The sequence below is a fragment of the Artemia franciscana genome, chromosome 5 (genome assembly GCF_032884065.1).
Source record: "Artemia franciscana chromosome 5, ASM3288406v1, whole genome shotgun sequence".
In the NCBI taxonomy this organism is placed as follows: Eukaryota; Metazoa; Arthropoda; class Branchiopoda; order Anostraca; family Artemiidae; genus Artemia; species Artemia franciscana.
Window position 1 is genome coordinate 3,909,121 of NC_088867.1, and position 25,871 is coordinate 3,934,991.

At 34.0% G+C, this 25,871-nt stretch overlaps 1 protein-coding gene across 4 annotated transcripts in view; it reads left to right on the forward strand.

Annotated features, from left to right (window-relative positions):
* Window positions 1–22,721, forward strand: part of LOC136026893 (eukaryotic translation initiation factor 3 subunit A-like) — an 82,389-nt gene extending 59,668 nt beyond the window's left edge. For 2 of the 4 annotated variants that reach the window (XM_065703702.1, XM_065703705.1), the window contains 5 exons: window positions 1,849–2,021; window positions 6,250–6,336; window positions 9,176–9,671; window positions 11,698–11,846; window positions 15,056–15,234. In XM_065703702.1, coding sequence (XP_065559774.1) covers window positions 1,849–2,021; window positions 6,250–6,336; window positions 9,176–9,671; window positions 11,698–11,846; window positions 15,056–15,219 — 1,069 coding nt within the window. In that variant the 3' untranslated portion in view covers window positions 15,220–15,234. Of the gene's footprint in view, window positions 1–1,848; window positions 2,022–6,249; window positions 6,337–9,175; window positions 9,672–11,697; window positions 11,847–14,514; window positions 14,646–15,055; window positions 15,235–19,288; window positions 19,382–22,599 lie in introns of those variants that run through there. The other 2 variants (XM_065703703.1, XM_065703704.1) reach the window with 2 other exon arrangements.
* The last annotated feature ends 3,150 nt before the right edge of the window (window positions 22,722–25,871 follow it).

Below are 25,871 nucleotides of genomic sequence, written 5' to 3' on the forward strand. Positions count from 1 at the left end.
CCTTTTTAATACTTTTTTGATAAAACTTTCTAACTTTTGATTTTTTCGACTATTTTTCCTCTAAGGAGGGTGCGAGGACTTCGCGCTTCTTCTCTCCTCTCCTCTAAAATTTCTTCATCAAGCGAAGCTCAGTGTCCTAATTCGGCATGTTAAAACTGTGAAGACTTCTCCTCGCCTCTCCTCTCCCCTTCCTCTCCTCTGAAATTTCTTCTTAGTGATTGGCTGGGAGTTGCGGACGCTTACCAATTATATTGACAGACATTGTCCTTAATCACTGATTAATAGCAATATAATGTTTGGTGTATCATCTTGTTGAGTTTTAAAATATCAGTAATATAAAGAGGTGTTAGCATGTACACTAATTTATATGCAAATTTTAATAAGTCTTCGTGGAAATGTACATTGTTTAAAGTTAATTTTTTCGCCCTCCCCCCGTCCCCAGGAAAGTTATCTAAGGTCCCTTATACATTAATTATTTCTGGACGTTCTTTACTTATTACTTTTTGTCTATTATTGGTCACTACGGCCACCGTAGTGGTGATATGTCTTTTCCTTGTTGCTTGTCCTATTGAAACGGTTCAGTCCAGTTTGGAATTCACACTGAGTAATTGAACTGGATAAAAAGAAAGATAAAGATCCTCCTGAGCCATTGCTGGCGTATAGGGCGTCGAGTCGACGTTTCAGTTGCTGAGTATTTTACATACTCAGTTGAACTGGGTATTTTTACCATTCATACTGAGTATTTTTACATACTAGAATAGAATAGAATAGGTTTTATTTCCACAATCTCTCGTAGTCATAAAACTAAATGGCGCTTGTGCTTACAAAAAAGAAAAAAGGATTAAATCAAACGACAAAAAAAATCAGAAGACAAATAGTTTAAACTCAACAATTGTTATACTTTGATACAAAGAAAGGGATGAATGAGTTGGAAAAACGATTTGTGCGTGAAGGAGGTGCTGCTAATCTGTCAAATTTCTTCAACCTAGTACTTCGATGTTTCACTAAAACTGGTGGTAGTATACTCAGTTGAACTAATTGAACTAGAAGTCCATGTTAAATAAATTGTTGTGATCAAGGCTTTAAAAAGCTAATGGAACTTGAAACTAAAAATACACCCAAAGGTAAAAAAATACATGCCTTATCTATCACCTTATTTTTATCACAACAACGGGCGGTCTAAAGACGTGTGTGGGGTCTTTTGGCCCGCGCAAAATCACACGAAAAAACACTTTTAGGCTAAAATCTTCCCTTTTGGCTTTGCACATTTCCTTTTAGAATACCCTTACCCTCCCCCCTTCTCTACTATGAGCGGGTACGGTTGTTGCAGTCATTACAATTATATGAAAATACCGTACCTCTGTGAAGATTGGAAAAGACTGAGATTAGTTTAATTCTCGGTTTCGTCGCATTGACAATGTTGGAGCAACTCCATTGTTGGAGCAAATGTAGAATTTCATGTTTAAGTTGCATTTTGTTGTTAAGCATCATAGTTATATGAAAACACCGTGTCTCTATGAAAATGGGAAAAGAGATTAGTCTTAATTCTCGGTTTCGTTGCATTGATATTTTGGAACAACTTTTTTTGAAATGTGGAACTTCATGAGTAAAGTTGCAGATTGGAGTTAAAACTCGGTACAGAAGAGTAGGAGCCAAATTATTCCAAAAATTTCACTATAGGAAAAAAATTGTTGTCTGCTCGTTAATTTTTAAGAATTTCATGGGCTTTTATTTTTTAACGAAACTACTTTTGGGGGAAAGCGTCTTTAACCCTATAGAGCTCATGTACAGAGCAATGATTTAGGCCCCCTCTCTTTTTTTTCTGAAGATTTTATTTTCACTTTTCAGGGAGCAGGAAGAAACTCTTCGGCGAGAAAAAGAAGAGCGCGAGAGACATAACCGAGAATTGGATAGACAGGCTGAAATACAAAGGAAGCGTCAACAGGAAATTGAGGAGAAGGAAAGAGAAAGACAAGCCATGGAAGAAATACCTCGTGAGGAGAGAAGAGGCTTTGGTAGAGGTATGAATAACATAGTCTAAGATTATAAAAGAGCCATATGCCTCCCAAGGATTGTTTTTACTTTTTTTTTCTTTCCCGATTCGTATAAAAAGCGTGGAAATAGAACTTGGGGGGGGGGGGGTATTTTAGTCCACATTTTAAGGGCTGAATGTTGTTGGGGGGACCATCCTCCTCCCGTATTTCCCTCCTTAATATCCTTGGTATCGAATTAAAACTTTGAGGTGGCCATTTTGTTCAAAATAGTTAAAAAGCCTAATCAGTATACATCTGCGGTTGACTTAACCCCCGTAGCCATACGAAGAATGACCCCGGATTTACGTAAATAATCAATTATTCGCAAATAAGTTTTTGTAGAAGCAGAAATTGTATGTCTTGTCTTAGTTGTCCTATCAGCCTGTAAATCATAAAGATCGTTCTTTTTTTAAGATTTTCCAAAGTGTTTCAAGGTGTACTCTTGGAACGACACATTTTCCTGAGTAAACCCAAAGACGTGTTTATGCTGGGTCGATGTCTCGGGAATTGACTGCGTATAAAGTTGAAATACTCAGAGAGTGTTATGGGGCCATGTGAACCTTGAATTGAAGGACTAGCTAAATCGAAAGACAGCATTTGTGTCCAGGTAGTCAAATTAGTATATGAGTAATATCTCGGGAAAAGACTTTGGGACAGAGTTGAAACTTCCAAGTAGTCTTGGTAAAAGAGCGGGGAGGGGATGGAGACTTCAAGTTTTGGGTAGGGGAAGAGGGTACAAAATTTTGCGTCCGAAACGTTTTTAACATAAGCTGTAATGATAGTGAGAATTTATTTATGCTTCCTTTGCCAAAGACTAAGTGTTTTGGGGTGCAAAATATTGCAAATTCTAGTAGATATTGTAATTTCAAGCATTTAGATACAAGCATTTCCTCCCCTACATAGTGGACGATGCGGGTCATAATTTTATATGATGAGCAGCTCATTTTATAACTTAAAAAAAGAAAAATATCACGGACCTGGAAAATAGGTCCGATATGTTTCCCACATTTTTATTCTATATCAACCTGACGTCTATTGGATTTTTTATATTTTCCTCTAGTTCATGACCAGAATTTAGAGACCCTCTCCCAATATAGGTTGGATTGTGTCCTGATACCCAAATAGGTCGAGTAGGCTTGATTGTGTCTTGATCCACGGCTGCTCTAACATCCTGTCAAGGATGATTTGAGATCCGGTATCCCCTTCCGGTAGATTTACTGATGACAAGATTTTTGAGCCCCCTCTCCTACTGTGTCTTAGCCAAATTTCTCTCGGTCTAGTTTGGGACTCAAATTTTATACATGCGCTTCTGAAACTTCTGAAAACCATCAAAATTTAAAATTCTGCAAGAAGTTTAAAAAATCAGAGTTTTTGTTTTTGATATTATGCTACAGAATTATTTCCTGGAAGTTAGAAGTAATGCGAAACATGATCTGACAGTTTTGAATAATTACTTCCATCTTTTAAATAGTGGCCGGCGTTTACGCCCCCACCCCCGGCGTTTACATCCCCCGAGGAAAAACCCCCCTTCCACGGAAAATACCCCCTTCCCCGCGCGGAAAATATCCCATCCCCCGCGGAAAATATTCCCCCCAGTAAATACGCCCGTGGTAAATAAGGCTTTCCATAAAAGTCGGCACTTCAAGTTTCAACAAAAATGATCTCCATTATGTAACAAATTTGGCTTTGATAGTAGTGTATGTATGCTTCTTCTTGAAAACGACGGCCGAATCAAAAACTCGTGAAAAGATTTATAACAAAATCAGAAATTTATAATGAAGAAAAAAAAATGAGAATTGTTCCAGCCAGTGAAGAAAAGAAGCAGAGTATGCATATATTTCGGTCGAGACAACTGCTCAACAATCCTCAACGAAAAAGAAGAAATAATGAAAAAAAGTATATAAAAGTCCTCAGGACAATATAAAAACAGGAAAACCCTAAAAATTTTTGTGTTGTCCTGAGTACTTTTATCTGTATTTTTTACTCTTTATTACCTTTTCTGGCATTGAGGACGGTTGAGGGGTGGTCTCGACCAAAATATATGTGTTCTATTCTTCCTTTTTTTTCACTTGCTGTCTTCTTTGCTTTTTCTTCATCTTCAATATTTTTCAAAAGCTGGTGTTATGAATGCGTTTCAGTCGTTAAATGCTTGTGAATGAATGTATTTCGGTGCAAGGTTTTCAAAAATATTTCATTTCTTGGAAGTTACTGACTAAAAAAGGAAGAAGAAAAAATTTGAAGCTTTACAAAGGTCGTGAGTGTAATAATTTGATTTAAGGTTAAAACCCACCAGAAACACTTTCTACTAGTAGATTGAATTCGCTAGAACTAAAAAAACTGAAAAATACAGAAAGACTGGAAACACTTTCCAATAGCAGACTGATTTCGTTAAAACTAAAAAAACTGAAAAACGCTTAAAAAAAAGAAAGAAAAATTGTCCACTAGCAGACTGGACTCGCTAAAAGTAGAAAAACTAAAAATATAAAAAATAAGAAACAAACACATTCCACAAGCAGACTAAATTCGCTAAAACACCTAAAAAAAACAGAATCATTGTCCACTAGTAGACTGAACTCTTAAAAGTAAAAAAAAAAAAAAAAAAATTAAAAACATAAAAAAAACACTTTCCACTAGCAGACTGAATTTACTAAAACTGAAAAAAAGGAAAGAAAAAACAGGCACCCCATTACCAGACTGAACTCACTAATCGACCCTAGCTTGTCTTCCACTTCTTGCAAATACGACATGTCTTCTCTTGCCACTTGTCTTCTCGCAAAATACGACATGGCCGTGCGAACGGTAAGCTTTTGAATCAAAAAGATTTTGGCGAATTTCAAATATGTAACATATAGACAATCAACGAAGAAAATTCATTTGACCAAGATGTCAGTTAGTATATTAAACAAGAGCTAAGAGCTCATATGGCACTTGTGATGAGGTCGGAAGAGCCAAGCATGAGCTCTAGCAAAATTCTAAGAATCAAAAGATTAATTAAAAATGAAAATCAGAGGCTTAATACCGGTTGGGATTTAAAATAAGAGCTCTGAGACACGAGATCCTTCTAAATATCAAATTTCATTAAAATCCGATCAACCTCTCGTAAGTTAAAACTACCTCTTTTTTTCTAATTTCTCTTCTCCCTTCAGCCCCCCCCCCAGATGGTCGAATTGGCGAAAACGACTTTACCCAGTCAATTGGTGCAGGTCCCAGACACGCCTACCAATTTCCATCGTCCTAGCACGTCCAGAAGCGCCAAAGGGCTTGACCCCCCATCCCCTAACTCCCCCAAAGAGAGTGGATCCAGTTCGGTTACGTCAATCACGTATCTACGACATTTGCTTATACTACCCACTAAGTTAGTTTGCCAAGATTTCCGGTTTTCCCCTCCAAATCCCACCAATGTCACCAGATCTGGTCGGGATTTAAAATAGGAGCTCTGAGACATAAGCTCCTTCTAAATATTAAATTTAAAAATACCTCACGAACGGTCACCCGCTCTTAAGTTAAATATAACTAAATTTTTCTGATTTTTCATAATTAACGCCCCCTCCAACTCCCCCAAAGAGAGCGGATTCAGTCCGGTTATGTCAATCACGTATCTAGGACTTGTGCTTATTCTTCCCACAAAGTTCATCCTGATCTCTCCACTCTAAGCATTTTCCAAGATTTCCGGTCCCCCCCCCCCCAACTATTGCCAATGACACTGGCTCCGGTAGGGATTTAAAAATAAGAGATGTGAGTTACGAGGTCCTCCTAAATATGAAATTTCACTAAGATCCGATCACTCCTTCGCAAGTTAAAATTACCTCATTTTTTCTAATTTTTTAGAATTAACCCTCCCCCCAACTCCCGCGAAAAGAGGAAATCCATTCAGGTTATGTCAATCACGTATCTAGGACCTGTGTTCATTTTTCCCACCAAGTTTCATCTCGATCTCTCCACTCTAAGCGTTTTCCAAAATTCCCCCCCCCCCCTAACTCTCCCAAATGACATTGGATCCGGTCGGGATTTAAAATAAGAGCTCTGAAACACGATATCCTTGTAAATGTCAAAGTTCATTAAGATCTGATCACCAGAAGGGGACTTCCACAGGTAGCATATATAAGGTTGAAGTCCTATTCCCTTCCTGGAAAAATGGTTTTAGTTAAAGGCTCTTTTTAATCCCCTCCCACCCTCCACAGAAAAAAATTGAGTAATTAGTTTCTATTTGTTCTAGAAGTCCCGTCAGATGATAGCTGGCGCAAACCTCGTTCAGGACAGGCCGATACCTCGATAAGACCAGAACCGTATCGTCCACCTCAGGGTAAGTTTCTTATTGCTGATCTGTATCTTCATTTTTCGGATTTGTAAATTTATTTTAGTATTATTGCAAAGTTTATCCCTTTTTTGCGTATTTTTTTTTTTGCTTGAAGTTTTTACGCAATTTTTCATTTTTCGCCTCTTTAGAGATTACTCTTTTTGCCTTCGCTCTGTTTTTGTATTGCTTTTCAGTTAAATGCTTCAGTATAGTCGTTCAATTTGTTTTCTTAAAAGTAAAAAAATGAAGCTAATCACGGTGTCTTTTTCTCTTGTTTACAAATTATTTTGTCACTTTGTTTTCTATAGAAGCCATAATGGGAAACAAGTAGTGAAGTGAAAACAAAACAAGCAAATTCCATTTGTTCCAAACGCAAGACCAGAAGTAGAAATAAACTGAAAGAAGTGAAAACAGGAGAAAAAGAATGTTTAAAGAATAAAGGGCAAGGATGGGTAGCCCCCCTCCTTCCAAGAAAAAAATACTGTATGAGCTCTTGATTCTTGTTTAGACAAAGTTACAAGTTTTTCATATTCTGATTATGTTGCATTTAATGGGAAATGATAATGGAGAAAATCTAATATCCTTTAATAATTTGTTTTCTTGTTTGTTTTTTTTTTAGTGTCAAAATAAATTCAATAAAGAAAATATATCACTGAGAAAGAGTTTAATTCATTTTACCGAATTTGGTGCAAGAATCTTAATGACGACTGTAGTGTTTGATTTTTCTTTTGGATATTTGAAGACGTGCAAATTGAAAATTTTGATTCTATTAATCACAATCGATGTGAACGTGTTCTTACACACAATTTGCTTTTGTAATTTTGCACGATTTTGGTTACATCCATTGCATCATAACAAAAACCTGAGCAAAGATTTGATGGTGCTTGTTGAGTTTCAGGGGCCCACGCTTGGCACCCTCATTAGAGGGAATAAGCTATGTGAAATCGAGTGAAGGTTAAACCTAGAGAAAATTCTTCTATCTTCGATGTAATAGCCTCAAAATTCTTGACTAATCGAAAGATTCCATTAACAGAGGTAAATTTCCCCAGAAACATTCGTCATAAATACAGAGAGCATTTACCTTTAGGTGTCGAAAAAATAATCCATATATACATTTTTTATGTGAAAGACTCTTTACTTAACGATTATGCAAAAAAGAAAACTCGAAAAGAAAGAATAAACTGGTTCTCCACCGGAAACCATACTACATATAACTCTTTCTCCACCGGAAACACATACCACCATATCAAACTTTTCAGCATAAGTGGTATGGTTATAGTACTGGGTTTTTCTTTTTAGAGTTACCAGTCCCTCAAAATGCGACCCATTCAATTAAAACGGAATTCCAAATGGGCACGATATTCTTTTTATTTTGTTTTCTTTTCGTTTCGTTTCATATCTTATCTTTTTATTTTCTTTTTGTTCTCTTTTTGTATTCTTTTCTTTGCGTTTCCCTCTTTTCGTTGGCGCAACAACTCAATTTTAATCAACTTAGTTTCGTTGAATTTATTTCATGTTGTCCACGAAAGCTGAAACTGATTATCAGTTAATTTATTATAAAAGAAATTGATGCTGAATCCGCCAAAAATGGCTTTGCTGTTGTTAAAGCATATATCAAACTTGAAAAGTTTGACATGTGGCTTTTTGCTTATTATTAAGAGAGGCCACACATTAATGTCAATAATTGTAATTAAAAAATAGGTAAATTTTATTAGAGGCCCGAAATCAGTTGAAAGTTGTCACTTGAGAGAATTAATTTGAACGTATGGTAATTGTTCTTTTTTTTTATCAGCGTTCAAATATTTTTTATAAATTGCACTAAAATATAGAAAACAATGTTTGTATAGCTTTCGAATGTAAAAAAATTGTCAATGTCATGCATTTTTATTACTGAATTGTTCTTTATACAATTCGAAGACGCTTGGACATAAAAGAGAATTGAAGAACTCCAAAAATTGAAAAAAAATTGTTTTTATGCAAAGATGTGTTACTGAAAAATAGAAATTATATCTTTATTTTTGCAATTTAGCTCCTTATTTGCAATCGATTATTTTGTTCTTTTATTTTGAAACTCATTAAGTTGTTGGCTTTTAAAGTTTCCATGTATGTCTTTCGAAGCTATTGCTGTAGTATTTTCCTTGAATTGTGTCCTCTCGACTGGTTTTTAATTCAGCCCAGAGATTTTAAAACTAAACGGGGAGGGGACATTCCCTCTTTTCACTCTACGAGGAAAAATTAGCTATCAGAAAGAAGCGCAAATTTTTTAAGTAAGACTCTTACTTCATATTCATGGTTAACGGACCTGAACAACAGTAATAATTCTTGAAATTGAAAAAGACTCACATTTGAATGAAAACAAACTTTATCGTCTTATTGAAAGAAAATATATTTAATGAACTAAGAGCAATCTAGTCTTCGTAGGTATTTTTCTCGTGGTTGTCTTGTATCGCAGATATTCACTGTCTTATTAAATTATTTTAGCCGTTTTTGAGATATTTTTATTACAATTATAATCTTCGTAAAAAAAAAGATACATAGTGGTAGTATTAGTAACATTGCAATAAATTGATAATCATTTATAATTTAATATGATCAATTATTTAATTAATTTTACTGTAAAAAAAACTTGTCTCGTTTGATGAAAACGGGAAGTTGGATAAAAACAATCCCAAGGTTCCTTATAATAAAATGTGAAGAAAAATGATACATATAGATAAAGAGGCATGGACAGGGAAATAAGGTAAAAATCCTCCTCCCTTTGAGAATGGCACACTTGTCCCTAGAAAAATAGTTGATCCCCTTCACCTCCCCTACATTATTCGCATAAGTTTTTGTTAATTTTTAGGTGAAAGAGCTTACAAGCCCCCTCAAAGTCGCTCAGATAAATTTTCGGCACGAGAAGATGGCAAGCCCCGTGAAGAAGCAAGTTCATGGAGGGGAGGTATAGGTGCCGCAGATGAGGTCTCATCTTGGCGTTCAGATAGACGAGGAGAAGACCGCGAGCGTCCTACCGAACATTACGGAGCTCGCGAACGTCGACCGGATGCCTTCCCAGAACGTAATCGTTATGGAGATCGCGGTGGTCGTTTTGGAGATCGTCCTCAAGAAGGTCGACCGGATGCCTTTCCAGAACGTGATCGTTATGAAGATCGTGGTGGCCGTTTTGGAGATCGTCCTCAAGAAAGTCGTGGCTTTGAGTCTAGAGACTTTGGACGCAAAGACCGTGAATTTGATCGGCGTGAACCGGAAAGAAGAAATCTAGATTCCAGAGAACGTGGAATACGTGAACCAGATAGAAGAGATCGTGGTATGCGTGACCTAGAAAGAAGAGATCGCGACATGTAAGTTTTTTGTATGTTCATTTATTTTAAATTTTTTCTAAGGGGGAAGTTTTAAGTTTGGGAATTCGCTGCCTAGACATAATTCAGCATTTTCAAACATTGACGGAGAAAGCTGACGAAAACTCAGTAAATTCACTACAGATGGCACTTAGCATAAGGAAAAAAAGCAAACGTTTTCGTCGTCACACGCTTATTTATTTTTTTGTAAGAAGTCTAAAGTTGGACCAAGTTTATACGGGAATAAATTATAAGTACTGTGTCCATTCTTTAACAAATTGAATAAAGAAAAAAAAGTTGATTTTCTTTTAATTAATCTTTTAATTAAAGCAAAAGAATTTTCTTTTGCTGAAGAAATTAGTGTAAGTTTCTGATTTTTTTTATGATTTGTTACTAATTTTTACTAATTAGTACTTTGTTACTAATTTTTAAACGTATCTCGCAAGAAGAGTGCTTTTATGGCTATAAATAAAAAGTTCAAAAGAGACCGTGGTCAAAAAGCTCGATAATATAAAACTATGAAGCTGTTGTTAAATTAGCTTATATTCAATTCATTAATTAATTAATAATTAATTAATTAAGTCTAATCAATTAATTAATTTCACTAATTAATTAATTAATTAAGCTTATTCAATTCAAACTATCAGGTTTCACTGTCCTTGGTATTTTAATAAAAATTAAAAAAATTAATTAATTAAGTGAATTAATTAATTAAGTGAAATTATTTAATTAATTTTACTAATTAAATAATTAATTAATTAAGCTTATTCAATTCAAACTATCAGCACTGTCCTTGGTATTTTAATAAAAATTAAAAAATTAATTAATTAAGTGAATTAATTAATTAAGCTTATATTCAATTCATTACTTAATTAAGAATTAATTAATTAAGTGAAATTAATTAATTAATTTTACTAATTAATTAATTAATTAAGCTTATTCAATTCAAACTATCAGGTTTCACTGTCCTTGGTATTTTAATAAAAATTAAAAAATTAATTAATTAAGTGAATTAATTAATTAATTAATTAATTAGTGTAAGTTTCTGATTTTTTATGATTTGTTACTAATTTTTAAACGTATCTCGCAATAAGAGTGCTTTTATGGCTATAAATAAAAAGTTCAAAAGAGACCGTGGTCAAAAAGCTCGATAATATAAAACTATGAAGCTGTTGTTAAATTAGCTTATATTCAATTCATTAATCAGTTAATAATTAATTAATTAAGTGAAATTAATTAATTAATTTTACTAATTAATTAATTAAGCTTTTTCAATTCAAACTATCAGGTTTCACTGTCCTTGGTATTTTAATAAAAATTGATAAAGGAAGTCAGTTGGTCAATGATAGATATGGTAAATAATTAATATTAAAGCCCAGCAAAAAATCGATAAAGATTAACGATTAATATATATGTTAACTAAGAAGAAGAAACGCGTTTATAATTTCGTTTCGTCTGTTGAGATACGGCAATTCCATTTAAGGAACTCTTACAGATCCTCAAGATCTCTTTAGGGATCTTCTGACATTTTTTCATTGGTGGTTCGGGTCTGAGTTGGAAAACTGGTAGAAAAATAGAAAACTTAAGATGGTTTTCAACTGGGCTTTTATTACGTTTTTGACTACCAGTCCTGGGCTGGCAACTATTATTTTATGATTATTAAGATTATCTAGTTAGGTTAAGTTAAGATTACTGAATCTTAACTTAATATTCATTAGTTTAAATATAATCAAAACGTACTATTCCCAAATCTATTATTATTCCATTTGAAAAAAAGGGGAGGGGTTTGTTTAGCTATTAAGCCAGAAAACGCTCTGGGAGATTGTTTTTTATGGAAGTGCCCTCCCTTCTAAACTTCTTCTAGTGACGGGAATGTTTTCATATTGCGTTGCTGAATACCCAAATAATGGGCTATTGATCCCTTTGGGATATTGTCTTTGTTATTGCTCTTTTATTGAAATAAATGGAACTTGAACTTGATTATTGCTAATCTCTGCTGTACTATCGTTCCTTATATTCTTGTTTTCAGGGGTCGTGGGGATGAGGGGTCATGGCGTAAGTCAGATTACGGTAGTTCACGTTCAGAGGAGAACCAGAGAGATACGCGAGAAGTTGGAGACAGGGAAAAACGAGCCTGGGAACCAAGACCTCGTGAGGAACCAAGAGGCTTTGAAAGAGGTAGGAGTAGCAAATTTGAATATTTTGTATGGAAGCGTCCGTAATTGACAGTATATCATAGCTAAAAAGGGATAAGATTATATTCAAGCATACCGAAAATCGACATTCAAAATTTTGGATCTTATGTCTGGCAACATTGATTTCCAACACATTTTGGATCACAAAATTAATATATTTGCAGAAACTTGCTTCGAGGCTGATTTTTTTATTATTTTTTTTCTGTTTCAAGTGAATCACGAAGAATCTATGTCTATTTCGAAAGAATTAGCCGTGGATGATGGGGAGAGACGAGAGATCTCAGGGCGTGCTTTCATTTCGTTACTTAATCTGCAAGTATTTTGTATTGAAGCGTCCGTAGTTGACGGTGTCTCATTGCTAAAAAAACGGATAGAATTGTGTTCAAGCATACCGAAACTCGACATTCTAAGTTTTGGATCTTGTGTCTGGCAACATTGACTTCCAACACATTTTTGGATCGCAAAAATTCCTAATATTTGTAAACTTTCACTTTGTTGATGGAGGCTAAAGTCTATTTCGAGTAAATAACAAAATAATTCTATGACTATTTGGAAAGAATTGACGTAAGATGATGGGGGGGGGAGACGAGAAATCTTAAAACTATTTTCTTGTTACATTACTAAATCTGTAAGTAAACTGTCTTTCGCAGGAGCTTGACTAGAATTTGAATCCGTAAGTTTCCAGGGAGTTTGGGTAAATAATTAGTTTTGCTTACAAATAAGTTTCATTTTAGTAGTTGTCTTCTTTAAAAATTTTAATTTTGGTAATACCACGTTACTTGTATTAAATGTTTACAAATTTGGAAAAGTCCTAGCTCGCTTTGTGTACTTCTTGTTCATATTGTTTTCTCTACTTATTTCCCTCAAAGACCCGTAATTATTCACTCATGGACCCGTAATGAGGGTCCATGAACCCAAGAGGAAGTATAGTATTGCTGATCCATTATTGGACTGCAGTACTCACCGTGTATTGTTTTTTTTTTCTTCTTTTTAAGTGATTTTTACTAATGTTTTTCTCTTTACTAGTGGTTTAAGTTGTGTTTCTTTTTTATTTCTCTGCTCCGTGCTGGTGTTTTATTTGAATAGTCTTCAAGTGAATAATAATAATATAATTATTAATATATCAATAATATAATCATTATAATAATAATAATATAATATTGCTCAATAACTTTTTAAAGATCTCTTGATTTTTTTTTCTGGGGTTGTAGTGGCTTATTTAAGTATACTATGCTCAATGGTGTGTAGATCATACTATGATATTTTAATTCACTACAATAGCTTCAAGCTAGCATAAGGATGTTCAAAGAAAAAAAATAACAGCAATAACAGAAATCCAAAGTCGCAAGATCCACTTCAAGGTCTTTGTTTTCCAACGTTTAGCCAATTTTTCTTTAAGTCCAACCAACCAGCCATTGTCTGTGAATCAGTTATAATCTAGTTATTGCGTTATATGTCTCTGTTTTACGTCTTGCGTTGCCAGTACGACAAAAACTGGCAATTTAGAAAAAGTTTGGCCAATTTGGCACTATTCCCTTTTACCGTGAACTACAAAACTGTGTGGTGCCAGCGTTTAACAATAGGTTCTCTGTATGTTTGCTAACCAATAATGACCGAATTATTGCATCAATTGCTCCTTTTTTACGTCTTTCGTTGCCAGTTTGGCAGTAATTGACAAATTGAGAAAATTAATATCAAAGTGCCAAAAATCCATTTTTTTTCTTTTTTAATGTATGAGCTATTAAGCTGCATGGAGATTGTTTGTCAAAGTTTAGTCAGCTCCATATAGCTACTTATGAGTTTCTTTACGAGTCCCAACCATATGATTTAGTTTCAGCATGATATGGTCATCTTTTACGTCTTTATTTGCCATACTTCGACATCTGCTGAGCTGTTTTGGTTCTGTATTGTTTTATTTTTTTTGTTTGTTGCTAATTTTTTTTTTATATAAGGTTGTAGGATTCGACGAAGATATTTCAGTTCGATTAAGCTGTTTCATATTCTATCCTGAGAGGGTTTTTTTTAAGGGCAAACATCTTAAGGGCTACAATTCGGGTAAAGCCCTAAGAAAATGTAGGAAGGACATCATGTAAGCAGCGACATTAACAATATTCTATATTCACCTTCTGAGAAAGCGCTTCATTTACTTCAAATTTGCCAAAACATATTTTTTTTTCTTAGAGAGAACAATAAATAAGAAATTTTTTTTAATGTATTTTTTCAAAAATCTTTGTATTTTTCAAAAATCATATGACGCATTAAAGAAATTTCAAAATTGTACTTTTCATCAATTGCGAATTTATATTAATTATACAGACCATACAGTATATCACTTATGCGTATATTAATTAATATATTCGTTGAAATCCATAGCTGATAACATAAACATGTCAGTGCTAAAAAACCAAAAATAATTCAACGATAGAAGGAGCTAGCCTACTAAGCACAGCAACAACAAAAATCCAACAAAACTTCAAGGTCAGCACGATAAGATAAACGGAGTATATCAAGCAATAAAACAAACGGTTAAAATGACGAATAAAATACGACTTTAGCTAAAAATTGCGAATAGACCATCGATAAAATTGAATTGAGTATATCTATAAAAAGTGTTACGCTTTTTTTGTTAGTTTACAATTGATTCTTTATAGATGATGATCGTCCTCCTATGAGACAAGTATCCCCTCAGCGCATGAGTAGAGATAGGGACATATCGTCCCTATCTCTTCAAAGTCAAGGTCAAGTAACTTCAAGGTCAGCGCGATAAGATAAACGGAGCATATCAAGCAATAAAACAAACGGTTAAAATGACGAATAAAATACGATTTTAGCTAAAAATTGCGAATAGACCATCGATAAAATTGAATTGAGTATATCTATAAAAAGTGTTACGCTTTTTTTGTTAGTTTACAATTGATTCTTTATAGTTGATGATCGTCCTCCTATGAGACAAGTATCCCCTCAGCGCATGAGTAGAGATAGGGACATTTTGTCCCTATCTCTTCAAAGTCAAGGTCAAGTAACTTCAAGGTCAGCGCGATAAGATAAACGGAGCATTTCAAGCAATAAAACGAATGGTTAAAATGACGAATAAAATACGATTTTAGCTAAAAATTGCGAATAGACCATCGATAAAATTGAATTGAGTATATCTATAAAAAGTGTTGTTAGTTTACAATTGATTCTTTTTAGGTGGTGATCGTCCTCCTATGAGACAAGTATCCCCTCAGCACATGAGTAGAGATAGGGACATATCGTCCCTATCTCTTAAAAATCAAGGTCAGCGCGATAAGATAAACGGAGCATTTCAAGCAATAAAACGAATGGTTAAAATGACGAATAAAATACGATTTTAGCTAAAAATTGCGAATAGACCATCGATAAAATTGGATTGAGTATATCTATAGAAAGTGTTGTTAGTTTACAATTGATTCTTTTTAGGTGGTGATCGTCCTCCTATGAGACAAGTATCCCCTCAGCACATGAGTAGAGATAGGGACATATCGTCCCTATCTCTTAAAAATCAAGGTCAGCGCGATAAGATAAACGGAGCATTTCAAGCAATAAAACGAATGGTTAAAATGACGAATTAAATACGATTTTAGCTAAAAATTGCAAATAGACCATCGATAAAATTGGATTGAGTATATCTATAGAAAGTGTTGTTAGTTTACAATTGATTCTTTTTAGGTGGTGATCGTCCTCCTATGAGACAAGTATCCCCTCAGCACATGAGTAGAGATAGGGACATATCGTCCCTATCTCTTAAAAATCAAGGTCAGCGCGATAAGATAAACGGAGCATTTCAAGCAATAAAACGAATGGTTAAAATGACGAATAAAATACGATTTTAGCTAAAAATTGCAAATAGACCATCGATAAAATTGGATTGAGTATATCTATAGAAAGTGTTGTTAGTTTACAATTGATTCTTTTTAGGTGGTGATCGTCCTCCTATGAGACAAGTATCCCCTCAGCACATGAGTAGAGATAGGGACATATCGTCCCTATCTCTTAAAAATCAAGGTCAGCGCGATAAGATAAACGGAGCATTTCAAGCAATAAAACGAATGGTTAAAATGACGAATAAAATACGATTTTAGCTAAAAATTGCAAATAGACCATCGATAAAATTGGATTGAGTATATCTATAGAAAGTGTTGTTAGTTTACAATTGATTCTTTTTAGGTGGTGATCGTCCTCCTATGAGACAAGTATCCCCTCAGCACATGAGTAGAGATAGGGACATATCGTCCCTATCTCTTAAAAATCAAGGTCAGCGCGATAAGATAAACGGAGCATTTCAAGCAATAAAACGAATGGTTAAAATGACGAATAAAATACGATTTTAGCTAAAAATTGCAAATAGACCATCGATAAAATTGGATTGAGTATATCTATAGAAAGTGTTGTTAGTTTACAATTGATTCTTTTTAGGTGGTGATCGTCCTCCTATGAGACAAGTATCCCCTCAGCACATGAGTAGAGATAGGGACATATCGTCCCTATCTCTTAAAAATCAAGGTCAGCGCGATAAGATAAACGGAGCATTTCAAGCAATAAAACGAATGGTTAAAATGACGAATAAAATACGATTTTAGCTAAAAATTGCGAATAGACCATCGATAAAATTGGATTGAGTATATCTATAGAAAGTGTTGTTAGTTTACAATTGATTCTTTTTAGGTGGTGATCGTCCTCCTATGAGACAAGTATCCCCTCAGCACATGAGTAGAGATAGGGACATATCGTCCCTATCTCTTAAAAATCAAGGTCAGCGCGATAAGATAAACGGAGCATTTCAAGCAATAAAACGAATGTTTAAAATGACGAATAAAATACGATTTTAGCTAAAAATTGCAAATAGACCATCGATAAAATTGGATTGAGTATATCTATAGAAAGTGTTGTTAGTTTACAATTGATTCTTTTTAGGTGGTGATCGTCCTCCTATGAGACAAGTATCCCCTCAGCACATGAGTAGAGATAGGGACATATCGTCCCTATCTCTTAAAAATCAAGGTCAGCGCGATAAGATAAACGGAGCATTTCAAGCAATAAAACGAATGTTTAAAATGACGAATAAAATACGATTTTAGCTAAAAATTGCAAATAGACCATCGATAAAATTGGATTGAGTATATCTATAGAAAGTGTTGTTAGTTTACAATTGATTCTTTTTAGGTGGTGATCGTCCTCCTATGAGACAAGTATCCCCTCAGCACATGAGTAGAGATAGGGACATATCGTCCCTATCTCTTAAAAATCAAGGTCAGCGCGATAAGATAAACGGAGCATTTCAAGCAATAAAACGAATGTTTAAAATGACGAATAAAATACGATTTTAGCTAAAAATTGCAAATAGACCATCGATAAAATTGGATTGAGTATATCTATAGAAAGTGTTGTTAGTTTACAATTGATTCTTTTTAGGTGGTGATCGTCCTCCTATGAGACAAGTATCCCCTCAGCACATGAGTAGAGATAGGGACATATCGTCCCTATCTCTTAAAAATCAAGGTCAGCGCGATAAGATAAACGGAGCATTTCAAGCAATAAAACGAATGTTTAAAATGACGAATAAAATACGATTTTAGCTAAAAATTGCAAATAGACCATCGATAAAATTGGATTGAGTATATCTATAGAAAGTGTTGTTAGTTTACAATTGATTCTTTTTAGGTGGTGATCGTCCTCCTATGAGACAAGTATCCCCTCAGCACATGAGTAGAGATAGGGACATATCGTCCCTATCTCTTAAAAATCAAGGTCAGCGCGATAAGATAAACGGAGCATTTCAAGCAATAAAACGAATGTTTAAAATGACGAATAAAATACGATTTTAGCTAAAAATTGCAAATAGACCATCGATAAAATTGGATTGAGTATATCTATAGAAAGTGTTGTTAGTTTACAATTGATTCTTTTTAGGTGGTGATCGTCCTCCTATGAGACAAGTATCCCCTCAGCACATGAGTAGAGATAGGGACATATCGTCCCTATCTCTTAAAAATCAAGGTCAGCGCGATAAGATAAACGGAGCATTTCAAGCAATAAAACGAATGTTTAAAATGACGAATAAAATACGATTTTAGCTAAAAATTGCAAATAGACCATCGATAAAATTGGATTGAGTATATCTATAGAAAGTGTTGTTAGTTTACAATTGATTCTTTTTAGGTGGTGATCGTCCTCCTATGAGACAAGTATCCCCTCAGCACATGAGTAGAGATAGGGACATATCGTCCCTATCTCTTAAAAATCAAGGTCAGCGCGATAAGATAAACGGAGCATTTCAAGCAATAAAACGAATGTTTAAAATGACGAATAAAATACGATTTTAGCTAAAAATTGCAAATAGACCATCGATAAAATTGGATTGAGTATATCTATAGAAAGTGTTGTTAGTTTACAATTGATTCTTTTTAGGTGGTGATCGTCCTCCTATGAGACAAGTATCCCCTCAGCACATGAGTAGAGATAGGGACATATCGTCCCTATCTCTTAAAAATCAAGGTCAGCGCGATAAGATAAACGGAGCATTTCAAGCAATAAAACGAATGTTTAAAATGACGAATAAAATACGATTTTAGCTAAAAATTGCAAATAGACCATCGATAAAATTGGATTGAGTATATCTATAGAAAGTGTTGTTAGTTTACAATTGATTCTTTTTAGGTGGTGATCGTCCTCCTATGAGACAAGTATCCCCTCAGCACATGAGTAGAGATAGGGACATATCGTCCCTATCTCTTAAAAATCAAGGTCAGCGCGATAAGATAAACGGAGCATTTCAAGCAATAAAACGAATGTTTAAAATGACGAATAAAATACGATTTTAGCTAAAAATTGCAAATAGACCATCGATAAAATTGGATTGAGTATATCTATAGAAAGTGTTGTTAGTTTACAATTGATTCTTTTTAGGTGGTGATCGTCCTCCTATGAGACAAGTATCCCCTCAGCACATGAGTAGAGATAGGGACATATCGTCCCTATCTCTTAAAAATCAAGGTCAGCGCGATAAGATAAACGGAGCATTTCAAGCAATAAAACGAATGTTTAAAATGACGAATAAAATACGATTTTAGCTAAAAATTGCAAATAGACCATCGATAAAATTGGATTGAGTATATCTATAGAAAGTGTTGTTAGTTTACAATTGATTCTTTTTAGGTGGTGATCGTCCTCCTATGAGACAAGTATCCCCTCAGCACATGAGTAGAGATAGGGACATATCGTCCCTATCTCTTAAAAATCAAGGTCAGCGCGATAAGATAAACGGAGCATTTCAAGCAATAAAACGAATGTTTAAAATGACGAATAAAATACGATTTTAGCTAAAAATTGCAAATAGACCATCGATAAAATTGGATTGAGTATATCTATAGAAAGTGTTGTTAGTTTACAGTTGATTCTTTATAGGTGGTGATCGTCCTCCTATGAGACAAGTATCCCCTCAGCGCATGACTAGAGATAGGGACATGTCGCCCCGACCAATGGATGATAGATCGGCTGGTAAGTTTGAATAATTTCCCTTTTTGTATATAAGTGCACCGATTGAACACTTTTAAGAACGATACAGATGTATGTTCGTTCTAAGAGCCCCCACCCGACTCCTTAAAGCTGTTGAAAATATGTAAAAGTGACGAAAGGGGTATTTGCTAAGCAAAGACAAATAATAAAGAATTATTAAAATTGAAAGCATACTGTTATGAGTTACTTCTGTGTCACGCGCTACTCCAGATTTGCGTGTTTAGATCCTTATAGTTAGTATTTTAATGTCTTTATTCGGCCTTTGTCTTCGTTTTTGCCTTTTTTGTTTCTCTTTAATAGTTCGGGGGTTTAGGTTTTAGTTCTATTGTTTTTCTTCTTATTTATAGTCCTCTTTGTTTTATTGTTTTGTTGTTGTTTTTTACGATTTTTATTTTTTTGTGTACGATTTTGTTACATCCTGTTTGAGCACAAAGTCCCTATACATATGTCATACCTTTTTTAGTACTATCTTGGTACAAAAAAAACTTTATATTTGTAGATACCAAATTATGCTATTTTCAGTAATTTTCGTGCGCCTTTTCTTCATACGAACCTCTAATAGTTATTTTATTATACTGTGGTCCATTGTAAATATAAATCCAAATTTTCGATATTTTTCCTTTTACACTTTCTTTTTCTTCCTTCTCTTCCTTTTCCTTCATTTTCCTTGTCCCATCACCCGCTGTTCATGACAAATCTGCTTTATTTCGGCTTTTTTTTGTAATTGTGTCGACATTTTTAATCTATCGTTATATTGTTTTTGAGTCCCTTTGAAACTTCAAATTTTATCCTCTCTGAAATATTATTCTGGAAAACATGTTATTCTTAGTATATATAATCCATCATTAAGAAATGATAGAACATCAAAAACTTTCTCTAAGCTTGTCAGAAAACTTAATCTAGGCCTGAGTGACTGTAGAGCATCTCAAAGTTTTTATTTATTTTTTTTGAACTCTTTGCAACTACCTCATAGGTTTGAAGATCATAAACATCGATGTTTGGGGTCAAGTGTGATAAAATCTTTGAATATCCCTCTCAAGCTGTGAGTTTTTCCCACTAAAATTGAATTCTGGCTGACCTTGTTGATCTTAGTGAAAATACTAGGGATAGAACGACTATAATTTTCTCTAAAAGCCTGTCATAAAACTCAATCTTTAAATGGGGGTCCGTGGAGTAGGGATGGGATTAAACTTAGATTTTAAAACTTAAAATCTTAAGTTTAAATCTTAAGTTAAAATCTTAAGTTAGTAGATTAAGAGGTAAATTTTAAAACATTAAAACGAACAGAAATTATAACGTACATGAGGAGGTTCGCTTCTCAAAGTCTCGCTCTTTACGCTAAAGTTTGAATTCTGTCCTGATTCTTTAAGAACGACTCTTAAAACACTATGTTCGCTCAATTAGAACAATAAGAAGCTCTTTTTTTAAGTACTAAAAACATTTGCTTAAAGAGCGAGGTGTTGAGGAGGAGCAACCCCCCTCTTGTATGTGATAATTTCTCTTCTTTGTAAGTTTTAATGTTACTCCTTTCAGTCAGTTGAAAAAACTTTTTTTTTTTTTATTTAATGTTATAAGACTTGAATATCCCTCTCAATTTTAGGTTTTTACCATCTCCAGATGGAATTCTGGCTAGCCATGTTATTCTTAGTGAGTACAAGTTGTCACGAAAAAACCGACAAAATGCTGCTAAAAACACATATACAACAAATCTGTGATTTGTTTCATTCGCGTTTGCTATTTTGAATATTGTAAATGTTTCACTTGGTTTTCCAGTTTTGCTTAGTAATACTAAGTAATAGTTATTATACTTAGTATATATACTAAGTGAATACTATAATTCTTAGTATAATACTAAGTATAGTCATAAGTAATAGTAAAATTAGTAATACTTGGTTTTAAAATTTCAATCAAAAAGCCTTTGGAATTAACTGGCAAAGATAGGTAATTTTTATCGTCAGTCTGAGAATATTCTCTTTATGCCCATACTTTTCCTTTTTTTTCCGGAATTTAAAGAATGGTTGATATTTTGTTGTCATTTTCTTATGTATTTTATTCAATTATCTTCTGAAGCATATTGTTAACTAGTGCTATGTTTCACTTGCATAAGATTTTTTTTTTTAATTTTATATATGAATTTTACATACTCCTCGATTTTGAAGGAAATAAATAGATAGGTAATATATTATTATTCAATATATGATTAACTTGAAATAATAGAATAATGGGTAAAACTTTTGATTAGGATAGTTTTTAGCTCAATGTTCACTGTCTTAATCATAAGTTGTACCCGTTATTATATCTTCGGTTCGTTTTGACAACAAATGGAAAGGCAGTATGGGTATACGGGTATATTTATTATCTTTTGGGTATATTTATGTAACCAAAGATAATAAAAAAATAAAGATTCAAAAAGGAGATAATTTCTAGAACGCGCTACATTTTCCTAGCTAAGAGTTCCAGAAGGATGAGTGTTGGACTTTAGATAGGTTACTGTCAAAGGACAAAGAAAAATTAAGCTGATTCAGTTGTACTAACTTGACTCAAGTGGAAAAATAACGTTCAAGATGGGTAATCGTGTTTTTTCGAAATGATTTTGTTAGCAGTTGTACGATTTCGCTCACAGGTCTCGAAGCACGGCCCACTGAATGTGCGTCCTATAAAAAAACTGGCACGCCGAATACCAAGATTATTAGGGCTACCGTAACGGTTATGGGAACTCTGAAAATGTTATTCAATGTCATTCAATCCCCTCTAAACGTAGTGTTATTTTTTTTAAGCTCATTCTGCCTGACTAATGAACCAGTTTGACACAAATCTTAAAAGGATAATCTATTAACAAATGAACTAACATCATTTGGAATATCTGTCTTGGTTTTTTCTACAGCCTAGACTTGATGCCCGCAACTATTCCATTTTAATTCAAACATCTGACGAAAATTCTATGAAAAAATTAAAATTGACTGAAAAATTTTTACATCTCTCAGTATATTTGTTTATTTTTATGTTTAAAGCGGGTATTTTCTCTTTTCGCATTAAATTCCAAACCGCTTAACCGTTCCTTTTTTTCTGGTTTTGATGTGGTTTAATCAGAAGCATTAAAGGTGTTTTCTGCTATATCTTTAACTCGTATTTATTTTTTTTTGTTCCCAGTTATGATGGAGTAATTTTATCTCATTGAATGTTTTTTTTTTCAATTTTAGACACCGAAGGATCTGGCTGGCAAACGCAACAGTCCCGCAGGAAGCGGTAAATTAGTGTCTGTTTTTTTGTCTATTTTATTGCTTGAAGTTTTCGGTGGGGCAAATAAAGTAGTATAATCATGCTCAGAATATTTTTTCCCCGAGGTTTAGTTCAATTAATGATTGGAAACAGGAACTCGTCAGGATTTTTTTTCGGGGGGGGGGGGTAAAAACACTAAAAAACGCATCAAAATTTGTTTATATTCATTTTTGTTACGTTTTTACGAGTCGAACAAACATTTCGAGGGATTCAAATCCCCTAACCTCCTCCCCGCCCCCTGGATACGGTCTTGATTAGACATCCTTTGGGCCGCATCTAGGGGGACAAAAAAGTATCAGTAACGCTAATATGTCACCAGTCTTTTCAACTAGGTAATTACCGGAGAATTATCTAAGTCGCGTTTGAATTATCGCCTCTTTCGACGCGACAAGAAACTTTGTCATTTTATTTGATTTTCTGTCCGCACAGTTCGATTTGTAAAATATTGACATCATGTTGACTTTTTTTGCATTTTGATAAAAGAAAAAAAGTGTCTTTATTTCCCTTTTTGACACAAAAATTGTGAATTCAAGCGGCAAGTTCAAAATTCAGGGTAAATTGAAGGCATTATGTTAAAAAATAATGGTTTATTTCAAGAAATGGTAAGGAATATTAGCGTTAATTAATTAATGGTATAAAAGCTGAGCTGGTTAATCTAGTCAAACAGTTCGTGGTAACGAACTGTAGTAAGGAGCGACCCGGCTAAATAGTAAACGAAACTATAAAAAATCGGAATTTTGATACTAATAAATATATCAAAAGAATCGGATTTTAATGCTGGTTTTAAATATATAAAATCAATAAAAAAGTAAAATTTATTAAATAAAACAATAAAAACAGTAAAGGTTATTTACTGTTTAATAAAGTAGGATTGAGAGAAAGAGTAAAACTTTAGCGTAAAGAGCGGAACGTTGAGGGAGGAACGGCCCCTTTCATACACGGAGTAATTTCTGTTCGTTGTAAGTTTTAATGTCGCTCCTTACTTTCAGTTAAAAAAACTTGTTTTTTTATTTTTTATTTAATATTAATTATTATTGAAGTGTTAAATGTCATACTTCCGCCAGAAAAAAAAGCTAAAAAACAAAATGCTGTTGAAATGATGTCGATTGTATACCGACTTTGTTTACGCGTGCTAACTCAAATGCAACTGTAATAATTGTTAGTTTTGACAGTTATAATTTTTAGTTTATTAGATTGACGGCCAGTATAAAAGACAAAAATTCCCCATGGACGAGTCACTTGATTAAAAAAAAACGTCAAAAGGATGAAGAAACTCCTCTACACTTGTAACTATTTCAAATATTGGTTATTCATCAAATATCGATTCTCTGAGTGTCTTTTGCATAGTATCGTACCTTTACAAAAGGATTTGAAGGGTGCCGTTCTGAACTCTATACTCTTCTGAAAAAAAAAGGTGGAGACGAAAGGAAACGCGGAGTCTCTTCGGTGATTTAATCTTTAAAGAAAGGGATGAAAAACTACTAGTGTCACTTGCAGGGTAGTTTGTGGTATCCATTGAATTTAAGTGGGATATTTCAAGGAATATTGGATAATCGATACAATTTATCAGCTATTTTATAGGACTAAAGCTGCATTTTTTGGTAAGTGAAAATTCGTTTTTTTTTTATTTTAAAGAATCATCTAAACTTAAAATTAACGCTGCATAAAGTAGGTGTAAGTTAGCTTGGAAAATCTTTGTCAGGTTAAATAGGCTAATTGACCTTGATCTGGTAGGCCTACTGGGAACCAAATTATAATTTAAGTACCTTAACAGACGAATGAATAATTTTTTGGGTCAAAGTCGTCAAACTCTAAAGGGCGTTGGTGATTCAACTTTTTAATTCTAAGCCTCCAAATATCTTTGGTGTAGATACTGTGATAATCTTAAGCCTGTCCCTGTAAGGGGTGGCGCTAGCAAAGAGAAAAAGAAGGTATGATTTTATTCTAGTTACCATATAAATACGGTGATGAGAATAATTTGGCTATTTATTGTAATTTCTGTTCGTTTTTAGTTTTGTCTGTTTATTGATAATGATTTGTGGTAGTTATACGCTTCGAAGATTATTTGACTTTATTTCTGCTCATTTTCGGTTAAATAGAGCTCTTCACTTTTCTTTAAAAAACTCGTTTTGTGGAAAGAGTTTTTTCAATTAATTTCTGTTCGTTCTTTATTGACATAGTCTTTCTCATGAAAAAAAAAAATTTCAGTTTTTACAAGGTTTCATAGTTTGGGTTAATATTTGTATGTTGTAGAAACTTTTTCTACAATTTTAAATGCTGAAACAAACAGTATTTTTTATGGCACTTGGTATTAACCAAGTGACATATAGCAGTCGCCAATTCTGTCGGTCTGTCGGTCCCGGTTTTGCTACTTTAGGCACTTCCAGGTAAGCTAGGACGATGAAATTTGGCAAGCGTATCAGGGACCGGACCAGATTAAATTAGAAATAGTCGTTTCCCCGATTTGACCATCTGGGGGGGGAGTGGGGGCCTGGTTAATTCGCAAAAAATAGAAAAAATGAAGTATTTTTAACTTATCAGCGGGTGATTGGATCTTAATGAAATTTGATGTTTGGAATGATATTGTGTCTCAGAGCTCTTATTTTAAATCCCGACCGGATCTGATGACATTGGGGGGAGTTAGAGGGGGAAAACCTAAAGTCCCGGTTTTGCTACTTTAGGCACTTCCAGGTAAGCTAGGACGATGAAATTTGGCAAGCATATCTGGGACCGGACCAGATTAAATTAAAAATAGTCGTTTTCCCGATTTGACCATCTGGGGGGGGGGTGGGGGCCGGTTAATTCGGAGAAAATAGAAAAAATTAAGTATTTTTAACTTATGAGCGGGTGATTGGATCTTAATGAAATTTGATGTTTGGAACGATATTGTGTCTCAGAGCTCTTATTTTAAATCCAGACTGGGTTTGATGACATTGGGGGGAGTTGGAGGGGGGAAACCTAAAATCTTGGAAAACACTTAGAGTGGAGGGATCGGGATGAAACTTGATGGGAAAAATATTTCTGAAAAATAAAAAAAATGAGGTATTTTTAATTTACGAACGGGTGATCGGATCTCAATGAAATTTGATATTTAGAAGGATATCGTGGCTCAGAGCTCTTATTTTAAACCCGACCGGATCTGGTGACATTGGGGGGGAGTTGGGAGGGAGAAACATAAAAATTGGAAAACACT